This window comes from Amphiprion ocellaris, chromosome 17 (genome assembly GCF_022539595.1).
Source record: "Amphiprion ocellaris isolate individual 3 ecotype Okinawa chromosome 17, ASM2253959v1, whole genome shotgun sequence".
NCBI lineage: Eukaryota > Metazoa > Chordata > Actinopteri > Pomacentridae > Amphiprion > Amphiprion ocellaris.
The window spans coordinates 12269249-12292754 of NC_072782.1; the positions used below are offsets into that span (position 1 = coordinate 12269249).

Below are 23506 nucleotides of genomic sequence, written 5' to 3' on the forward strand. Positions count from 1 at the left end.
GCCGACATTATGTGACTGATTTTCTAAAGATTTCCAGCTTTTTTTTTTTTTTTTTAAATCGTAATGACTCTCAGCAGTTGTACAACATGGATCAGCAGCAGACTTTTCCTTTGTCAATATGATGGTAAAGAAGTGCTGATCTGATGAAAAGTTATATGACTGAAGTAATGCAGGTTTTGCTTCTTGTTGTAGAAAATTATTGTCAGGTTTCTAAATATGAGAGAAGGGAATACAAATTCATAGAAATCACAATCCAGTTGGTCAGTGTGGAACAAGAAATTGTGCCTGTGAGTTAACATCTGGGAACCGCAGGTGTAAAATGTCTGATACTAGGTGGAGACAGAGTGAGAATATTCTTTAACATTGAACATTGTGGTCTGCAAATTGTACTTTACAAGAGCTCTCCACTGAACATAACAACAACACAGCACAAGCCAAAACAGCAGTGTTGCAGTAACACATTTTTTTTTAACATCTCTGTTCTACACTCACTGTTGTTTTTCAGTTTGCTTGCTTGATTTTGCATTCTTGCTGCTATTCCAGTACGTGACTCACAGTTCTGGTGCAGTGCATTATGATCACAACGAGGCCGTCATACTTAGCACCTGCTGGACATTTTTGTCTGTTGGCAGCAGCAGTCAAAGGACAGATGTAAACATGTAGTTTTCACCACTATATGAAATGTGACGAGAACCAGAAACATCCAAAATTGACAGTTTCTTTGCAATGTCTATACATCCTTTGGTAAAAGTGAGTCATTGCACTATCAGTGCAGAAAGTGTGGTTTCTGCTGTTTTCCTATCTGCTACAATCCCCTTCATTTCAATAAATGTAGCTAACACAGCAAATGTATTCAATTCCTTCAGAGTTATTCTAAATATAATTAAGCTCTCGATGCAGCAAAACAAGTGACATCAGATACTGCATATTCATCTTCATCATCCGCTCTGAACAGATCCACATATGGATTAAACAAATCCCATTCCATTCCAGCTTCAAAGTTTCTATAATTCGATTGAGCCAAGTTTTTGACAGTGTAACAACTAGCCATGTTTCAGTTCACAAAGTTTTATCTCCAACAGTTAGCTCACAAGAGATATAACCGGTGGAGAATCAGCCAGCCATGATAACACTGGACTTTCAAACAGCAAAGTTTGACTTCTGGTTTAAAGCAAAGTTTCTTTTCCTCCTGTTCTGGACCTGGAATTCCCACAGTGACAACCTCAAGCTGTCACTAGTGTTGCCTTTAATCAGGTTGTCCCAAAGCAGTGAGACATCAACCCACACTCTCAATTTTTGCTACCTCAGTTATCAGGACAAGATGCCAGATATGTGACCCGATTCAGAGCGCATCTTCAACCAAAGAACTCATAATGTGTCTTGTAATGTCAATATACCACCATGACCAGCTCTTCAACCTCTAACAGAAGGACAGTCCTTACAATAGCAACCGAGTGTATCATCTTTATAGCCACGTTAAAAGTGACTCTAAGAGAGACATTTTTGGTTATGGACCTTGTCAACTCCAAACCAAGTGGCAACATCTGGTGCTGAAAATAATTAAGCTAAAGTGCCAAAATCTGCAGTTCCTAAAATGGCCACTTGAGGCTGCTCCAAAAGCGAGTCAATTCCTATAAACTCTAATGTTAAAATGTCCATCTTTACAGCAGAAAATAACATGTTTACAGTGTGGTAGGCAAAACAGTTTTGGTCTCCTTAGCTCATTAACCTTTCATTACTACTGTGCGTTGGTGAATTTTTATACAACGTACCCATTAAAATTTTATTAAGACTTAAAGTTATGCATATTTAAGGGCCTAGCTGCTTTGAGTGTCATGTGGGTACCATCACAGGACAGCATATGACCCACCTCTGCTCCACTCACGCTCATCTGCTTTGATCATTTTAGGATTAGCTGGGAGTTTGGCGGAGTTATGTCCGGCCAGATCCACCTCACTGAGCTTTAAAACCTATGGTTGACGTCATAGAGGGATGGTCCATCTTTATATACAGTCCATGCCCCACAATTACAACTCTTATCACCCTAACAAACAAAGAACATTTTTATACAACAATACACCAATTGGACCCAACTTCGCATCTAGCAATTTACAAAACACTGAAGTAAGTTGCCTCTATTATAACTTACACAGTACTTTTTTGCAAATTTATTGGCTTATATGTGGTCTAATTAGTCCTGTTTTGATTCCAGTTTTGTATATGATATGATATGATACAATACAATTTCTAGTGGTCAGATCCTTTTCTGAGTAGGAATGCAAAGTACCATTTTTAAAGATCCCTACCTCAAACACCATTCTGAGTTCTTTCATTGACCGATGAAAGTAAGGGGAGTCTCCCTCCACTGACTGGATAAAAGAGGGCTCTACTCTACAGATTCAACCTTAGAATTAGTTCTGAAACCCTCCTTGACTGCACAGAGAAGAGCTTCACATGCAGCGTTATTGCGTTAACCTTATTTGATCATTTCACCGGTCAAATGGTAAAGTTAGATTACGTAATAATCCTGCCTAATCATTTATCAATCTATTTGAGCATGTTTTCCCTGCACTGGTTGTGTGACCAGGAGGGCAATCAATGATTCCCCGTCATCCCAGTGTTGGCAGTGACCCAGAGGCTTTGGTTGTTATTCATATTGATGAACTATGAGACTAACAGGATGCAGTGCACTGCTGTAAAGGGCAGGTTTGACCTCAGCAGGGTTCACAGGACAAATAACAAAAATTGGACTTATTCTTCATCTGTATTCTCACAGATGCACACTGACTCGAGAGCTAGTTTCACTGCAGCATAAAGTACACTGCAGAGGGTACATGCGTAGGTTTTACATTTTGCACAACTCTTAGTTTCCAAACTTCATAAAATTTTACTTTTACAAACATTTCTTTCTTTTTTTTTTGCTTTCATTTTTCATTTCAGGCAAATCCTCCATTTGTGTGCTCTTATCCATAAAGAAAGTAACTGAATGAGCAAAACATTGGCATTAACTGATGACTGTAATTACTCAATCATATAACTCTGTAAAACCCGACAAGCTGTCCCTGCATGGAAAAAAAAAGTGGTGCATAATATTCATTTTTCAATTACATAATCAAATTGCAAGCTGTTCTCCCTGGGAGTGCACAGAAGGCACAACAGTCGTTGGCCACAAGTGAGGAAGTGAAGGGGTCTGCAGGCCTGCACGGGCACCAAGCTGTAATCTGGCAAGGAAAGCACTCGCAATGGTGGATCTCAGTGGGAAGGTTGTGGGTCCCTTTGTCTCATATGTCTTCATGCTTATTGCCTGTAGCCGTCCCAACGAAGGATTCATCTTGAGAACAATTTTTTAGAGACTTCCTTCTTTGGGGATATTAGGTTGACTTGTTAGGGGATTTACAGTATTTTTTATTATCAGTTATTCTGCAGATTATATTCTCAATAATGGTACATAAACTGTCAATAAGAAGAGCGACTGTGATTTTGTAAAAAATTGACCTTTTCTGTCCAACCAACTGTTCAGGATCCCACAATATTCAGTTTCAAATGCTCACATTTCAGTGGCTGCAGCCTTGGACACTTTCCCCCCAGTACCCCATTCTCACAATACTTCCAGACTATAATTCAGTCTATCAGCTAATTGTTAAGTCAGATAACTGTATCTGCTGTAGCTGTTAGTTTGGCTATACAATCCTGGCCCTAATGATAATCACTATTAATTTGATCAATATTCATTATTATGTTTATTCCTGGATTTTAGGGACAAACTGCTTTCTTTTTTACACTTTTACATTTAAATTGAGCACCGTTGAGCTACATTCCTGCTAGAGTGAAAATCTTGACGTCAAATTAAGTCTTTATTCACAGCGTATCTCCTTGTTGTTGGTCTTGATTGAGCAACATACCCTCCTGTATTTTCTCTCACAATGTATTCCTGCTTCTTTCAACACTGACAGGCTTTCAATAGATGTCTACACCAAATGATTAGCTGTGAGTCTATGATTTTTGAATATCACATTAGACTTTTTTTTTCAACTTACCCAATGTGGCAAAGAAAAATGTATGACTCTTACTTAAGGTGTTTTTTTTTACTTTTTTGAAAGAATAAAAGCTAATGCACATAATGAAAGATGGAAATACCTTTTTTGAAGAAGTTCTAATGTAACATTTAAGTCCCAAGAATAATCATCGGGTTCCACTTCTTTAATTGTATTCCTTACTGGACCGAATACAACATGGTCATACTAGCTGGCATGAAAAAATCATTACATGCCTGATTAAAAAGTAATTCTGAAGACATCTCTCTGTTTTTCTGGTATAGATGGCCATAGTTTGGGTTGTTTCTTCTATTTTGAAGTTTTTAAGCCACCTTCTGATAGCACTACACAACGTGGTTTATTTTAAAAGAATTAACAGGCCTAATTTGTGTCAAGTTTTTTATAATTTAATGCAACATTTCAAAAGTTTTGCTCAAATTCACTTGACAGTCACATGGAAATGAGACTAACGACATTCAGGCAACTTTTTTAAGGAATCAACCTGTTTTTTGTTTGGAAATGAGGGAAGTTCCTCACTAAGCTCTCCTCACAGCTCTCTAGATTACAGTAGTCACCACAAACGTCACTTCACTACAATTCCATTTTAAGTGTTTCGGCAGAAAAACTCATTTTCAAATGTGTTGCGACGGCCCCAACAAAACGTAACAGCTGTGATGCAAACACTGAAGCTTGCTTAAACTTAGACCCCCACAGCTGCAACACAGCAGCTGTAACTAACCAAAGATACTCTGCATCAAATAATAAACCAAGCCGTTCACGTCGGGACAAGAGCAGTCTTGAATTTTACTGAGATTACACCAGTGCGTTTTCTCGTTGAGGGATGTCCAATGTGAGAGAAGAATAGAAAAAAAATCTGATTAATTTATAAATTTTGGACTGAGGCAGGCGGTTGGAAATGACTCATTCAGGGAGATGAGAAGAACTAGATGGAAATGTATTGGATGGTCCATGGATAAAAGAAGCCAGGAAGGGTGACTGATGCTGAAGGATGGTTCATGCATGGTCAGCCAGGCCTTTCTGTGTGTGTGTGTGTGTGTGTGCGTGTGTGTGTGTGTGTGTGTGTGTGTGTGTGTGTGTGTGTGTGTGTGTGTGTGTGTGTGTCCACCTACAGTATCCGTCCGTCTGTCCACCTCTAGCTCTCTCTAAGACATGAATCCTCAGCAGGCTGCTGCTCAGCTGTCTGTCTCTTTATATGAGCTTTGGCAGGAACAGTAAAGCACACACATGCACTCACACAACACACACGTCCTGACGCTGTACATGCAGACAGATGCAACAGCCTCATCGGCCTCTAGCCTGAGCCAACACAGCGACAGCAGCATTATCTTGTCTGGTGATTAAGTAAATGCAGCCTCTAAAGAGTAAGAAGCTACTCTCAGGCCATTAGTCAAGAAGATAACAGCCCCACACCCTGTACTGCACCACTCAGCAGTATCTGCAGTCCTCGTTGGCCTCACAGCTGGAGACACAAAGTACCGAACGAACAACAGAGGAAAAAAAAAAAGAATGCCGCAATTTGAATTTAAAGCCATCACTCTTGAGCAGATGGAGCTCAAAAGCACAACAAAGTTCAAATGAGGGTCTCTCTATGTATTTATACCTGCAGTAAACAGGAGGAAAGATATCTTATCAAGATTTTTTAGCATATGAATGCTAATGCATTGTGATGGTGTGAGAAGAGGGATCCCACATGTGGGCCGACCTCATCACTTTGGATTTGCCAGACTGCTGTCAGCACACAGGCCTCTAGTTCTGTGGAGATCCACAGGGAAGAGATTCCACAAATTGCTGATTCTACCACATTCCAGTCAGTAACACTATGTCAGCTGCTCATGAGCTCATGATACCATAGATGCAGTACCACTGGCATAAACAGAGGTTTGGCCTCCAATATGTCTCATGTAGGGCTGCAACTGATGGTTATTTTTGTCAGTCGTGTTTTGGGGTTAATTCTGTGTATGTTTCAGTTCAAAAAATATATTTAATTGTCACAGAAATAGAGGAGAAATTAATACATACGCAATTAAGAGCTTAACACATTTAGAAAGTGAATTAAAATGAATACTGTATTTTGAATTTATTACAAATGTGTATAAAGATTTGGAAGTAATTTGTCATCAGAAATGCATTTTCCAGTTGACCAACAATAAATAATAACAGTACTTGTTTTTAAGTTCATGAATGCAAACAAACAATAAATTTTAGATTTTATTTTTTTACAAATTGGGTGACGTCTTTGAAGTTTTGTGATTTTTTTACTTTTTTTTTAACATCTTCCAGTCCACAAATATCCAAATTCATGTTGTGTTTAAGCAAATTTTTGGTGAATTTTTCAAAGTAAATTCAAGTTAGATAACACTGACATTTATTCAAGCTGGTTTGCATTTTGAAAATGTTTTTTTTTTTTGTTTAAAGTTGGGTATTAGACACATTTGTTAATCTATATCCATTGTGTGACAGCTTTGTGCTGTGAGTGCAGTGATCCTGTCAAAATTATTGATTCATCTTTCATAAGTCATCACCAGTTTGAAATAACCAAAATCAAAACTGGCTATAGTCCAAAGTAACCATCTAATATGCTGTTGCATCTGACCGACAGTCCAAACCCTAAAAACATAAAATTTACAGTGACGGAAACAACAACTCCTCGTATCTGAGAGTCTGGAAATGGATATAAATGACTGATTGATAAACAAAGTGAAATCATTTTTAAAAGGAGCTCATAGGAAGTAATTGACTAATGCTTTCGACACTAGTCTCAATACTGTCAAAAATCCATTTCAGACGAGTGAACTGCACTGTTTGGTAATCCTTATTCAACAGTAAGAGAAGCTGTGAAACAGATGAGATTTGAAATGGATCCAAGCAGGACTGCAGTCAGGACATGTCCCTAGAAACCTGATATGTCGATGAGGAGCAGGGAGACATTTTTGTAATGTTTCTAAACACAGAATATTCTAGTGTTTGATCTTATCAAGGAGAGAGAATTTTAGATTCATCTCTGCTGTTTTAATGCACATGTTTGTGACTTCACTGTTTCAGAACTCTGTTGCAATTTGCGGCTATAGCTTTAGCTTTCCACAGTGCAAATGATCCTTGCATGCAGGGGGCAGCAAATTAGCCTTTTACACGACTTCCCTTTCGTATTGATTTGCATACACAGGGGAACGTATCTGATTTATTCTGAGCAAGAGCAGCAACACACAGTGCAAATGCAAGGAGCTGTTAGTCATTAAGTTTCATGGTTAGGAGTAAATATGAATCCAGAGTGTTGCTAATCAAAGGACTCCAAATAAAATCTGAGTTACTAAAGGAGTTGTTTGCCCAATTTTCTGTACGTAGTCTAACCAGCACCCAGGATTAATTGTGACAGTTATGCAGGAAATTAGATTACTGTAAATTCCTTTGGTGCAAACATAGATGGACAATATCTGTTTGGATGAATAATACATGTTAGCTGGTATTGAACTAACTTGGGCGACTCAGTGCCTCAAAGTAAAGACAAGGGTGGGATACAGAGTTGTGATGCTGAGGGAAGCTGACATTTGCACCCCCAGTCTGAGGCCTCTGAGCAGTTCATGTGCATGTGGAGGCAGCGATGTTTGTCGCAGAGAAGGAGACGGGGAGGAAGAAGAGTTCCACGGGCAGGCATTTACAGTCAGCAATACCCAGGAGGCCTGCACACTATTCTATACTATCTCATCGCTCTGAGAGGAGCAAGCACACTACACTTGACCCCAACTCAAGAGAAAGGACGGGAGGAAGGAAGATACAGAGAACACTGTGGAAGGAGAAGCCCAAATACAGGAAAGGACAGTCCTCAAAGAGCTCAAACCAAAGCCGAGTGGACACTGAAAGCCAAGTTTTTCAGTCGTCCATCTCACAGGCGTCTAACAGAACAGTAATATTTCTCTTCTGATCGGTCCAGCTGTCTACACAGGAGACACAGCGGCTCATATTTTTCATGCATTTTACAGCTACATGTCAGTGCACACAATAACATTTTATATCCAGTGTGGAATAACATAAAATTCTTCTGTGACAGAATAAGAGGAGACTTTGCTCTGAAATGGTGCATCACATGTGGTCATCCAGTGCTTTTAACAACATTTGGTGTTTGCAGGCCACAGTGAGCACAGCAAAGACTGAATACAACTATAAAGACTCATAAAACTCTTATCTTTTGAGGAACTGTATTACTGTATACATTTTCTTAGACTGAATAATAGTTAAATTGTGTTTACTATGTCTGACAATTTCCAGGAAAATTCACTAGTTTGACCCAACAGGCGATTTTATACATATGCAGTCACCATGTCAATACGGAAATTTCATGTTTATTAAGACATGGCATGATTATAATTAAAAATTAAATCCAAAGAACTCCGGAAAGCCAAAATGTAAAGGCCAGGATAGTGAAAGTTGCTACATATTTTTGACTTTTATGTTATGGATTTAAAAATGCTCAACTTAACATGCAGCATTATTTTTTTTAAAGAATTGTAATCATTAGGAAATAAGCTAGTCTTTTTTCCACAGTCTCTGCCCAAATGCAATACAGTTTAGTTCACTGTGGAGAGCAGATGCTGTAGAGTGAACGCTACTATAGCCAGAATCTTTAAGAATTACATTTAGTGCATTTACTGCAATCTAACATGATCTTTAATTGTGTTTTAATTATAGATAACAGCATGAAAGTGATCTTCCCACTGGATGCCAGCATAGGAAGCTGTAACAGAGTTTGATCTGCCTCTAGAGTATTTAGCCAAGCTGCACTAGTATATACCACTAACACTTAAAATGGTGGACAAAGAAAGGCTAGAGAAACATTTCTTGTTACGGTGGTCCTTCACTATATCGCCGTTCACGTCTCACGGTCTGACTATATCACAGATTTTTAAGCTGGGTTTGCTTCCACAGATGTTTTGCTATTTCGCAGTACAGATAATTTTCTGTATTTATTATAGTGTAAAGTTACATTGAAAAATAACACAGAAGAACAGATGACTGCTTTTTATGCACTATTAAAGTCCCAGGCACTTTTATTTTGGCAGATTATGAGATAAATGTGGCAGGAAGTCATCAAACTCACTACACTTCACACTCATGGTCCTGACAACATGACCCAAAGCCAAACTAACTAGGCTGACTAAACCACAAAAACATAATAAAACACAAATACTAATAACACTGTAACACTAACATAAACCACAATAATGACATTTAAACCCCCAACACCCTGAACTCCCATGGTGCATTGCAGCACCACAATTCAGTCAGTGACCAGCTCTGTCATCGCTACATTATTTTAACAATTATTGTGGTTAAATAAGCATTTTTTTAGCCTAAAAAACTGTAATGTTAAAAAAAATAACATTAAAAAAAATATTTAATGTAAATAAAATGTGTAGCGTGCAGCGCTGGGCTCTGATTGGCTCAGTGACCATAGCATCAGTCTCCTCTGTCTTCCCTGAGTATAGTTCATATATTATATTATATTATATTATATTATATTATATTATATTATATTATATTATATTATATTATATTATATTATATTATATTATATTATATTATATTATATTATATTATATTATATTATATTATATTATATTATATAGCGGCATTCAGTATCTGACCTTGTCCGTTACACACAGATGTCTGATCGCTGCATAGTGTTGCTCTGCAGTGATGTGTAGTGTGTGGGGAGGATTTATAAAGCCTTAAAATATATATCAACAAAAAAAGCACTCAGAGTGCAATACTCCACCAAGACTGTTCATTCTCTGACCTGGTGCTGAACACAGGCGTGTGTTATGCATGAATCGTCTGACCTAAATATGTAGCAGGCAGCAGGAATTGATGGGACTCAGAAACACCCCCACAATTTAATCAATCAATCAATTGTTCCTTGTATCAATTCTGATAAGTCGGCACTGGTGGATTTGTAGTAGGATCACAATCATGTAATCGTCAGCTGGCAACTGACGCAGCGATCACCTGTTGTCATGGTTACAGTGACACAATGGCAAATCTTTAACAAATCCATGGATCCAGACTATAAGCTGCATCACTGCCAAACTCTAACAAGGTGGTCCTTGTCATTTCTGACCTTCCCTGAAAATTCCATCCAAATCCGTTGGTCCATTTTTGAGTATTGTTGCACAGGACGGACAGATTCACAGAGAAATGGACGCTGATTGTCACATAACTCTGCCGCGTTCCTTGGCGGAGTAAAAATAAAATAAATATTGTAGCATTGGATTTGTGTTTGATTGTCTTCATTTGCATTTACTTTGTTTTGTTTATTGTTTTGGTGTTTATTTATGTTGTATGTTTCATTGATTATTTGGTCAGATATTTTATTGTTTTGTGTTTGCTTATTGCCCTGCTCGGTGTCCCAGATGTTGGTTCCGCATTCTTATTGTTTTTGGTACAGCTCATTTAATTGTGGTACAGCGGAAGAGCCGGTAACAGCGCGGTCCGTGTTTGTTGTGCTGAGCAGTGAGTAAAACCTGCAGAAAACTGTCCTGTCCTGCTGGGGATGTTTAGCATAGAAGACAGCAAAAGATATGAGCATATGAGCTGGTTACAAAATAACTGTAACCTGCCTGACCCACAGCCCTGGAGACGGGTGAGTCGACCAATATTTAAGGGTTACAATATGGTCGCTACTTTGCGGACTTTCGGATCACTGACGAGGGATCACTGTATATCCTTCTAGAATTTTTTTTATCACTCCTTGCCTTTTTTCTATTATTCTTCTTGAATATGATGGTTGGACTAACTAGCGTTAGGCTGCAATACAAGAACAAGACTTGTGTCTTTTTTTCCATGTTTTTTAAAATATTTTTGTCAAAATTCATCAGCTTGTGAAGATCCACACTATTTTTCCAGGACATGTAGTGATATTATTACCATGATACAATCAATAAGTGCATCTTTAGGAACAATTTTAAGGTACAAGTAGCTTAAGTAACAGCTTGGTACAGACAGAAACTGTATATAAAAGATGGATGTAGACTCTGAGAAGTGAAACCTTTAAATCTGCCAGCAGGGGGCAACTCTTCTGGTTGCAAAAACAAGTCAAATTGTATAGAAATCTATGAGAAAATTAGCCTACTTTTCACTTGATTTGTTACCTCATTAAACATTTTCCTAATGAGTTTCAGTTTCTAGTTCCAAGATTTTTTTAAAACATTGCAGTGTTTATTTTTGTAAATTATAGTCCCATTTGGAGTAAAACAGATGACAAAACAGGGTATGTTTTAGTGTCCTCATGTTCTCTGTCTGATCCACCACTTGCTTGTCATGTCAAAAGACCAAGATGACGACGACCAAATACTAAACTCGAGGCTTCAAAATGGCAGCAAAATTGATAGTTGCACAATTGAAAAAGAAACCTCCTTTTTTCCTACATCTGTCTGAGATCATGAACCCATTGTTTTAAAAATGATTTTCAGTGGGAGATCTGCCTCTCTAACCTCTATGAACTGCACAGGAATGAGAAGCTTGACATGTGCAGCAACAGCAAGTAAAGGAAGAGCACTGCAGTTTATACATCATATTCCAAAAATAACAAACAAAAGAGAAGAGTGTTTAATACTTACAACCATACCGTTTAGGGACACCCAGCAGTCAGGGGGGAAGTCTTGGAGGAGAGGCACCAGATACTGAAGACAGCCATCCCAGTGACACAGAAGCAGCATCATCCCTATCAAATTAAATATTCTTACCACTGCACTAGCCAGGTCATAGGTCATATGGAAAATCTGCCAAGAGAAAGACAGAAGAAGACCTCGGTTAGACCTCATCAGTAGCTCTTTTTTGTCGCGTGGAAAAGTTCACTCAAATTCTGACATTCGCACATCAAATTCAAGTACAGTGTAGAAATGCTGTGGTCTGGGTTTAGATCTGCTAGTCTGTGTGAAATATCACGTGCACTGGTATTTCAGAGATACAAAAAAAGATTTAGAAAAAACATAAAAAAGACACTTAAAACGCTTACAAAAGCTCAGAGCCACCTTTGAAGCTGAGGGCATGGTGTGCCTGTTTGGTCACCAAAGAATTTGGCTGCCGCAGTTTGTGTGTCTAGTGTGTGTGTGTGTCTGTTTGTGTGTGTACATCTCAGTACTCACAGATGTTGAGCTGTACATAATTCAGCATGGCTGCTTTCCAAAACAAACTGACCAGTGGAGGAGACGCATATACAGCACAGAGTAGGTAACAGAGAGTGAGTGAGGTGGATGACGAAGGTGCAGACCTCTGGAATAATTAGCCAGTAAGTGTGTTTCAATGCCACAAGTGTTAACACTGGTGTGGCTATTTAATCGGAGCAGCGAAGTTTCAGAATAGAAAGTCATCAGCGGGGTGAGTAAGCACATCTGCAGAGAGACGCCGTTTCATTTACGTTGGATCTGGCCGAAGAGAATTGACTCACGCCTGGTTGGCGGTGGCTCCAATTTAGTGTCTCATTAGCATGAGAAACCCATTACTTATTTCCAGGTTAGTTATTCCATAATCTCTCTCATACTGAGGCTCAATTTCTCCTCCTAAAAAAAGAAAAAATGCTAAAGATGACCGCTGATTGGTCCGTTTTGCATAATAAACCTGCTTCATTTCCCAGTTTGTTGAATTGAAAGATTATGATTTTCAGGTAATTAGTATCTATTTGAAGTCAGATGGCTTTCCAGTCCCTGTAAATTAGCCATTCTACTTATCATAAACATAATGACTTTTTAATTGGTGCACCAAATTATCATGAGGCTTTAAAAAAAGGTGAGAAATGGTGATATCTTTTTTTCAGAAAAAGTTTTTCTATATGAGTGATAAAAGTTTAGATCTGTGAATGTTGCAGGGACGAAAAAAAACACTAAAATCATGACAAAGTGTAAAAGATCGGTATAAGGAAGTGAATCACACAGCATTGTCTGCAGGGTACATTAAATACTGAGCTATTGAAATATGACTAATTGGATGTTTACATATGTACAAAACAAATACCAATCTCTTAATGTAGCAAAGAATTTCTTACTCTTACAGTTAAGTTCTTTTGTTATCTTAATTCAATGTGCTTGTTGTTTTTCTGTTTGGGTATATTTAATTTTTTCGAGTTCATCTACTTAAAAAATTGAAGAAATACTGATCATTATTGCATCAAATTCATGTTAATTCTTCTCACAGAGTTAGATCACTCTAAAAAGAACAGAAGCTTGATCATGTACTTCAGGCTGTGCTGATATGCATCGTGGCATAATTCTGATCCATTTTTCCCATTTGTATGCAGAATCTGTTAAAATCCCACCAAACCCCAGGTGTTTTAAAAGCTCTTTGAATCCACATCTCTCCACCCCAGTCTATTGTGACTGTCCTGTAACCTTTTTGCACAAAGGACAGTGTCCACACACAGAACAGAGGCGAGAACAAGAGCCTGAGCTGATGCTCAGATCCCTCTATGGTTCAACTCATCCACAGGGGGATACAGTGCACTGCCCTGAAAGGCTAAAATTAACCACTAGCTTACAGGATGGCTGTCTCCATGCACCCAGTATCTCTGCTGCTGCCTACATCTGTACTCTTAATTTAGCCGAACTCTCTCTCCCTGCGCCATGTATGTGTTTACATCCATCCCAGTTTGGTGACATAATAGGAAAGAACAGCAGACAAAGGGCAAAGTAGACAAAGAGGGAACGGGAGGGACAAAAACAAAGACAGGAGGAGATAAAGGTAACTAATTCTAAAGGTAAATATTCCTGGAGGATTGCAACAAGACAAGGAGACAGGAAGTAGCACTTTGGTCCCTCTCTGAAGTGCAAATGATTTGCACCAGGCAGAAATAGAAAAGGTTTGACTGCTTGTCTACACTTGCAAAAAACACAGCAAGAGAGCCAGAGAAATGAGGGTGCAGGCTTTTAGAGAGGGCAGGTGATAAGGTGACATGTCAGAGTCTCACTTTGCCGGCAAGCCTCCGTGACCTTTGGGTCACGCTGAGTCACAGAGCAGAATGGGAAGATGTAGAAACTCATTAACTCAATGTGGAGTTTGTTTGGGTTTATGTTTCAGGGGCGTCACATTGAAAAGTGTGCTGGTGGCAGCAGGTGGCCACAAGGTAGTAGTTTATTAATAGGGTTCTTAATAGAAGAGGAGACCTGGAGACCACAGATCATGTCAGAGGATTACACAGATACAGTATATAATGATGAATACACTACGCTGCGTAGTTTTGTCATTAGGTGGCAATGTAGACTACATTATACATGGTTGTAATAAACAAAGGAGAAGAGGCAGGAAACAAAACCATTTGTCTACCAACTGCTACAGACAGACTTTGGAAGCCTGCGACAGAAAAAATGGAGAGAAGTCTTAAGAAATAGTTCTAATTTTTCTTTTATGTCAGCTCATATTTGGCATATTGCACATTGTCTGCTCACAAAAAAAAAAACAAAGAAGTGGAAACAGCTGACCAGTCACTGGAAGTTAAATGTTAGCTGTGTCAGAATGTATTTTTTAAAAATGTGTTTCCATCCATTTTTTAAAAATATGCTTCCAGCATCTTTCTTGTGCAAAATAATGAGCTCATCTCACAGTATAATCTCAAATAAATAAGAAAGTAGGACGGGAGGTGAAGGGAGAACCAAAGAGAGTTCAGGTCTGGACTCACTTGGGTTTGCTGTCTGTCTCACTGAAGAAAATAAAGGCCATTCAGAGGGTCGGTGCTGCAGAGGGCCAGCCATACGTCATTCTCAGTGTATGTGTCAGAGCTAAAATCATGGATTTCAGTCTCCGTGTCCTGCTAATATCACATATTAGATCATCACTCAGAGATGTGGAAACAGCAGTGTGTCTGTGCAATATGGTGATGGAAAAGAATCAAATATGTATATATATATATATATATATATATAGACCAGATCTAAAAACAAAAACACCACAGCACTTGAGTCTTTCCACTAAATCTCTCAAGGAAAACAAAAGTCATTGCTGTTGAGGATTATACTTAAAACTTAATGGCTGCAACTAACAATCATTTTTATTTTTAAATGCTCCAAAAATTATTTTCTTGGTTAACTGATGCACATGATAATAATAAGTTTTGTCTAATCAAATCCAAAGATTTTAAATTTGCAGTAATATAAAACAGAGAAAACACAGTAATTCCCCGCAACTGGGAAGCTAGAAACAGACAGTTTTAATGGTAAGAAATTAGCCAATGCTCGTTTTCTCTTGATTGATTCAGCTATTTAAATGCCTGCAGCATGAAAATCCTTAACTTAGAGATAAATGTTGCTATAGACTGACAGCACAAGGCTCATCAGCTGCCATTTAAAGATGTGAGCTTGATGTTTTCAAGAGGATTCAGGGTTTTAGATTAGTTTCATTACTAGGCAGTCATACTTTCCTTTGGTCACCTCTCTGTGTGTTTTTAAGTAAATATGGGAAAAGCTGTGGTTTAAAAGTTGCATTAGTACAAGCTTACACTGTGTGCTGTCATCCGAAACGCTGCTTAATTTTGCAGTTCTGTGGCTTAAATAGTGCTGTTTGTCTATCAGTGTACTGGTTTGATTATGTGATTGTGACCATCTGCTTGTTTTGGTGCGAGCGGTGCAGCTTGGCATGTTTAATCTAGGACATTATCAGTGAAATATCTACTTATTTGGTGCTGTGGTTGTGCAAGACTGTGCCGATATGAGAGAAACCCAGAAAAAGCTATAAGCCACTTGCTCATTAGTGCTGTCGGATGAATCATGTTTGCACCGATATGAACATGTGCAATAAACCGATCGCAGAAGATTAAGACAAATAATTCAATTTACACACACCATGCATCCACACTCAGCACGCGACCGTTTGACCTATCGGATGGAGCTCTGGATACACAGATCGTGCATTCACACCACTGTGCCGGTCAGAAGCCCCAGGTAGCCGTCAACTAGCCTCACATTAATTGGTGTTAATTTGGTGGTGACCGTGAGGTCAGTCAGCACAACGGCGAAGAAAATGTCAAGAAATGTGTTTGTTGAGTATAGAAGAAAATATTAGAAAGGGAGAAGAAGAAGCTGAACTTATATTAAACTTAAAAGTTCCCTTCTTTATTATTGGCATGGGCTATGCAGTGTTTGGGGTCTATGTGAGCAGAAAGACACTGGAACTTCCACTGAGCAAAAATGAAAATGCAACATCTATTCTGACTTAGAGAAAAAGAAATCTGCTTTCTTCAGGTTAAAAGAGGTTAAAATCTAGCTAACTGTGTAGAAAACGTTTTGGAGCTGTTCAACTAGTGACAGATTCTTGACCATTGATTTACTCCACAGTCTAGTCAGATGTGGCTTTAAAAGGCAATGATTAGATAGCATGATCGCATACTTGGACACTCCTTTTACCAGTGACTATAAAAGCCCACCTTAAAGTGCAGCTTTATTCAAATTACATAATACCACAGATGACAGGAAAAAGAGAACAGACTGGATCTTTGTATGTCAGTTAGAGCTGCAGCCAAACACTTTATTATCCACGCTTTCACCATTTGTCATCTTAGAAGTCTTTCAGACAGCTCTGGAAGTCCAACAATGTCATCTTTTGCCCCAAAATGCCTACTATTTTCGCTTAGCACTTCAGAAAGAGTGGGACAACGTATCCACAGGCAGCATCGACAACCTCATTAGTTCTCTGTGTCACAGATGTGTGGCACTATGTGATGCAAATAGTGGACACACTCATTATTGACCTGTGATTTCTAGTCTATGACCTCACACATTTCCATAGTGCGCATTTTGTGACGTCCATTCTGTTGTGGAGACGCCACGTCCTGGAACACAAATGCTTATTCCCTTATGTTAAACAGAATGGATAGAATTTAATAAAATATGGCATGCGGCGCTATATTTTCGTGCACTACAATGTTATCGCACATATGCAGATTTCCCTCAAGTCACAATACAGCTCTCAATGCAAATACAACGGAGAGCAAGACAGTGGCATTACACGGCAGTTAAAGATTATCATCCCTAATGTCCGACACAAAAAGCAGTCAACCGAGCGCCACGTCTACTGGAAAAATCTGAATTCATGTTCAGCAGCTGTAAAGTTTTTGAAGCTGCACGTCTACTGGTAAGGTAGCACTGACAGAGAGCCAAAGGCACCATCAGTGCTCTCGGCTGGCATTGGCAAAATATGGGCTTAGAATTAAGTCCATCAAGCTTAAATTTGACTGGGGACTGGGGCATAGGTCAACATAATCCTCTAATACAGTAGAGTCAAACAGCCAAGATGTGATATGATAGTGACACAAAGTCACATGCTTGTTGTGTCCAGCCAGCAAGGCGCTCATTCACATTTGGCCTCTCTGCATCCATTCAACTGCATAGGAGAGGAAAGAACAAGAAAATGTCCCAACCTGGCAGGTATTGTGTGTTTACAGGTACAAACAGGATTCATAACACTGTGGGTATCAAAACTTAAGTCAGTGCCATTCATAATGTGCAATATGGAGCATCCATATGTGGCCAAAAATCATTGAGAGGATCCAACATGTGTTTCACTTCAACCTTTAGAGGGTTTACACGACTGCAGTCTGTCAGGTTGTACCGGAGGCTGACATTTTGAATCCTATGTGCACAGAAAGAGCATGCAGGAGAATTACTCATCGTCAAGCTGGGCGCCTCGAACACGCAATTACAAAGTGTTCTTTATGCATCTTCAAATTGGACATGACTGACCTCTGTTTGAGGTTAGTGAGGATTAGCATGGGACTAATTTGAGGGGATTAAATCCACCACTGGCTATTACATTGAAGGATAACAAAAATGCTTCCAGGAAAATCTGGAATTCTCCTGCTTAACATCATCTTGTAAATCTCCTTCTGGATCTCGCTTGGTTTTGCTTAATCACAAAATTGCAGTTGAACTTGGATTTGAAAAATCATATTATCATGTAATGAGAATTCACTGGGATTTAGCAAGTCTCGTGTTTCCTTTTTCTCTCTTCTGTGTTTTTTTCTTTTATACCAAAAAAGTTATTACCCATTTTAACTTTCTGAGTTTATAAAAAGCGAGCAAAAAGCAGATAAATGTGGAATATTTTATATATTTAATACAAAAAAGCCTTCTGATACCTTTCAAAAAAAAGCAGCAGGCTGGAAGTAATTATAATTCATGTGACTGTAATGCGCACTGCGTAATCATGTTGATATATGTATAGTTCAGCAATAAATAAACATAAATAGAGTTGGCATTATTTCAAAGCTTCAGGCAACATCCTGTATGCTCAGTGAAGCTAATCAGTCTGCAAATCTGTGTGTAATACAGTCTAGAATAGATGAGACTTCACAAGAAGAGGAGAGGAAAAAGCCTTTCCAGCAATGTAAAAATACATGTGACTTGGTTTCTGCCAAATGATGCCAAAGCTGTGTGAAAACTGCAGAAACACAATGTGTAGAAAAAGCTCTGAATCTTCAGCATTGAGGCAGTACATTTAGGTAATGACCCCCAACAGCAATTTGTGGCCAGAGACTTAATTAAAAAGGCAGGTAGTGATCAATGGGATCTTTAAACGGGCAGAAAACAAGCAGTGATGTATTAATTTAACAAAGAGCCCTTAACAGGAGAGGTCATGATTCCTTCAGTTCATGCTGTACGTGTGCGAGGCCAGCTGTAAACAAAGGGCAGGAGAGCATTCAGAATTCAGAATGTTTGTATTTTAAGCAGATATACAAAGTATTAGTCATAGTGCAGAATGGCAACTTTCACAATGGGATGTTATGTATCATATATTATTGGATTATACTTATGGGTGCATTAATGTGTTAGCAATAGTATATTTTATTATTTAATTAATTAAATCTGTTACAATGACCAGTGATGTTTATGAACAATCAAAAGTAATTCATAAATAGCATTCATTGATACTAGAGCCGAACCAATATTTGATTTTTGAACTCAAAACTGATTTTTAGGGAGCAAAAATTTTAAAATTCTGATATTGACACATCAACCAATATTCTTTATATGTAAGAGTAATACTGAGAAAGGAAAATTATGGGGTTATTGTTCGTTTACTTTCTAGCAATGTGTCTGACAAACTAGTTGGCAGCTTACTGTGAGGACCACTTTACTCCACACCACTGCATGCTCAATTATGATATGATGGTACTCTGCTACATGTGCTGCAGGCAGTGCTGAGAATAGTGGTGTGAGAGCATGCTCTATTCGACAAACTATGTGATGACAGCATTTGTAGATTACGCAAAGCATTTTTTTCTGCATTATGTTGTGTGCAGTAATAATAATAATATCTTTCAACATATTTATCAGTTGGGTTGTAATTCATACAATGGAGTGAAATCTAGTGGAGTAGAACAACAAAGAAGCACAGAATGAAATTGTCCCAATAATATACAAATATCTCAAAATTGCACTTAAGCACAGTGCTTAAATGTACTTGGCAGCTTCCCTTCAATCCTGCATCTAACTGATCTCTAAACTCTCAGCGAAAAGACAAAAGGTTACAGAAAACAACCACAGCCTCAGTTATTCTTCCTCATATTGATTTAGTTGTCATAAAAACAAAACATTTGAACTCATCCCACACAAAGCCCTGCTGCACTCACAGAGCGTTTCGCATAAACAGAATCAAATGTGTTTTTCACCGTTCAACTCTAATGAGCCACAAAGAACAGCACTGCAGTAAGAACCCCACATGCAGACTTTTGCAGCTTAAACATGCCGGCAGTCACAGATTGAATTGTGAAACACTGTTGGATTTCTTTTAAAATCTGTCGTTTGACATCCAGCTGACAAAAAAATGCACCATGGGTTTGTTTATTTCTTTTCTGGGATCTCAAATCCTCTCTTGTTTTTCTCTAAATTTTCGGCGCTTACTTTGATAAGAATTCTGCAGCTCATTTAATCTGCAAATTTTCGAATGCAGCCTCGTGACCTGAGCAGATGCACGTTCTGGAGCGGCAAATGGAGCTGCTAAAGGGCGGCAAATATCACTAACAACTGTGACGAAGAAAAGGATGAAAACTGGGTGCGTGGCTCCTCACTGCAGCCGCTCTTTTCTAATGTGCGACCATCCAATCAATGCATTGGTTTAACTGGGAAAGTCATCCCTCGGTAATGTGTCAATCATGAGTGAAAATACTCTTTCTGCCCCAGTAGCTCTTTCCTGCAGGAACGCCGCCGTTCATCGGCTCTGTTTTCCATCATTCCTGTGTCCGTCAGCATTATTCTCTTGTTCTTCCCCTAAGCACATCGCACTGTACCGCGAGCCTTGCTGCTTTGCCCGCTGTCTCACCCGCTCTGCGTCTATTTTGGTCGTGTGAGCGTGATAACCTCAACACTTCTGTTCCGCCTTAATCTGCGCTCTGCCATTCAGAGCTGCATTGGCAGCGGCAGCCTCCTCTGGGCAGCAGCTCATACAGCCACAGGGAGCACATATATGACGCTTTCTTTACGGGCTTCTGTGGTGGATTTTGTGGGAATACTGGGTTGCTATTTGCTTTAGGACTGAAATAATAATTTAAAATGTTATATAAGAATCCTACAGCTCTTTATATTAGTACTTGCATATACTATGACCCACACAGGATTCTCAGCCTTCTCTCTTTTCTGTAATTATATAGACATTATTCTCTGTGGGGATTATGCAGTTAATGTATACTGATAATTTATGCATTTTCTTCTAGAAATTTCTTTCGAGGCTTATAAAAGCTTATACTCTGTGTGGGGAAAAGCTCAGTGCATCGGGGGAACAAGTAAATGTATTTATGGATGAATGTTGTATTGATTTGTACCTGTAACATGAGCAGTGGTAACAAAATAACATCAGCTCGGCTCTGATAAATGATGTACACGTAAATCTCCCCACACAAGCAGTACTTATAGCTCAGACAGTGGCAGCTGTGCATTTACAACTCACAGGAAATTGCTGAGGTGCGAGTTTTGCATGTTTGGACCAATCGTCCAAAAGCATGCCAGTGCCCTCAAGAGTAACAGTTTCCCTACATAACCCATATTTTCCCTCAACTGTCTGGTCACACAAGTCTGTTGACAGTTTGACAACATCGTTTCAGGGATTAAATCAGCGTCCTCAGTCAGTCAGTCTGATGGAGGAAAGAAGGAAATAGATAAAGAACTGAGAGATGACAGGGAGTTAACAGAGACGCACACGACCAAAAAGGGCTGGCCCAGAAACAGATGAACTCTGAAAAATACATGAAAAAACATCATGTCAAATATTTAGAAATGTTCAGGTTTATTCATACATTTTAGATGGAGTTGACTATAGAAATATATAGAAATGCTTTCCTGTATAGTACCATCCCTTCCTCTTGGGATTATACAATATAAGCTTCTGAAATTATATATTTATGTGTGTTGTCTGCTAATTTTATTCATTATTTCCTGTAATTAGGCTTTTTTGGCCACTTGAGAGCAGGAGAAACAAATCATGAACACAATTTTGACACATCACCTTTTGAGATAATTAACTCAGTGAACTATAAGTGACCTCTGTCATGTTGTCACATTGTCATGTGATACAATATATTATTTATAGATCAAGTATATGTGCTTTAATAGAAACCTTCATGTGTGACCACAAAGTCTTTACAGTACAGCTTTTAACACCAAGTCCAAATATGAAATGACAGACTTTGGCAAAAGTCTCTGGGAGCGACTGGTCCTACTTACTACGGAAACTCTCAGGAAGGAAGGAAGAAGACAGAGAGAGAAGGCGACAGAGACAAACGGAGAGAGACGTGAACAAAGCACAGAAGACAGCAAGATTTGGTTTTTGCAAATGTCATGAAGGAGTGAAAGCGAGGACGGGCGGGGGAGTGTTGCGGCTTGAGTTGTGGTTGTGCTAAGAAGGCAGTCAGGGAAGATTAGCGCCCATGTGAGAGCAGGAGGGATTTGACTGGATTGCACAGGGTGACCTGCTGTGCTCATGTGAACATCAGCAAGATGGATCCTATCCTATCACGGTGGACCGCGAGGACACACCCGTCTCGATTTGCCGGCGGGGTGAAGATGGCCTCGCAGTGTGATTTTTGGACTGGTGAATTAGCCATACTCAGAGCTGCAATTGATCCTCAGGCACAAATGGTGGCCATGTGTGAAATCTTGTAGAGAGAGGAAAACATGGAGAGCTGTAAAAGCAGTGAATGCAACAGCAAAGAGACAAACACACGAGGGTGATCAGAGTTATGTGAGTCACAGTGCAGCAGCAGCATCATATCCAGTCCCACATGTCTTATCATTACGCTACATAATCCTGAACTCTGACAAATATCTGTCACCTGTGTGACTGTATATCACAGAAATTATCTATAGTGTGTGATTAATAGGTGTATATATATTTATTCACATTTCAGAATTGCATTATCAGTTGAATGTAATGAATTAGCAAACTTTGAGCGAACTTTAGAGATTAAAATTCATTTTACTTTAGTTCAGTATTTTTACAGAAATGTGAAAGATTTATGAGGGAATAAAAAGCAGCTTTTAATCATAGAAGATTTGTTGGAAATTTCTTCATTAGAGTAATTAGCAATGCAGATACATCTTCAGTTAAAGTTTTATTTCTGTACATAAAGTATTGTAAAAAAAATATGTTTTATTAGATTTGCAATCATAATAATAATAATAATAATAATAATAATAATAATTACAGGACCAAGTCCAGGCAATGGGCTGCCAGTGCTTTTATTTTTGTCACTTTTTGGCTTTATTTGTAGTTTTTCATAGTGTAAATTTACCTTTAAATTACTGAAATTTTTATTTTGCCATTTTCTATTATAGATTTAAGATAAAATAACAGGAAAAGAAGAAGAAGATACAAATGGAAAAAAAAAGTTTATCTATAGATACACCACTAACAAGCAGCCGAAGTCCTGTTTGTTTGGTTTTTTGCTTGTTTTTGTTTTGTGTTGCTGCACACTTATAACACTAAAAAATGAAAAATTTCCTTTTTTGCTATCTTTACTATAGACTCGCCATTAAAATAGAGAAAATGTAGATTTTTTTTCTTGCCATGGACACATTTTTAATTAAGTGCAAATTTCCATTTTTTAATTACGGGACACACTCTGGCTAATTAGCTGCCAATAGACCTTCTGTTATTTTATGGATTTTTCTTAGAGCGTGTCTGTACTGTAGCCTTACATGGACATCTCTAATTATGCTTCACTGTCAGTGTAATAATAGTTCATTGCTACAATGACACATCTTTACGATACGACATCAATGGTCGCGTTTAGATTCACATAACAACAACTAGAATTCAATAGATGAGCGCAGCTGTCAGCAGGACAGATGGGACGAGTGCTTCACTGAACTCATCCACCACAACATTAACTCTTGGGAAGTGGAAGGAGAAGAAGCCGAAATGCTTCACTAGTTACTAATTAATTAATTTGCAGAAGGCATCATTACAGGATGTCTGCCATGAAT

General features: G+C 38.6%; 1 protein-coding gene across 1 annotated transcript in view; it reads right to left on the minus strand.

The window, feature by feature from the left end:
* The window catches only part of LOC111562973 (potassium/sodium hyperpolarization-activated cyclic nucleotide-gated channel 1), a 77238-nt gene that overhangs the window by 33072 nt on the left and 20660 nt on the right, over nt 1-23506 (minus strand). The window contains exon 3 of the mRNA XM_023261803.3: nt 11666-11827. Coding sequence (XP_023117571.2) covers nt 11666-11827 — 162 coding nt within the window. The remainder of the gene's footprint in view (nt 1-11665; nt 11828-23506) is intronic.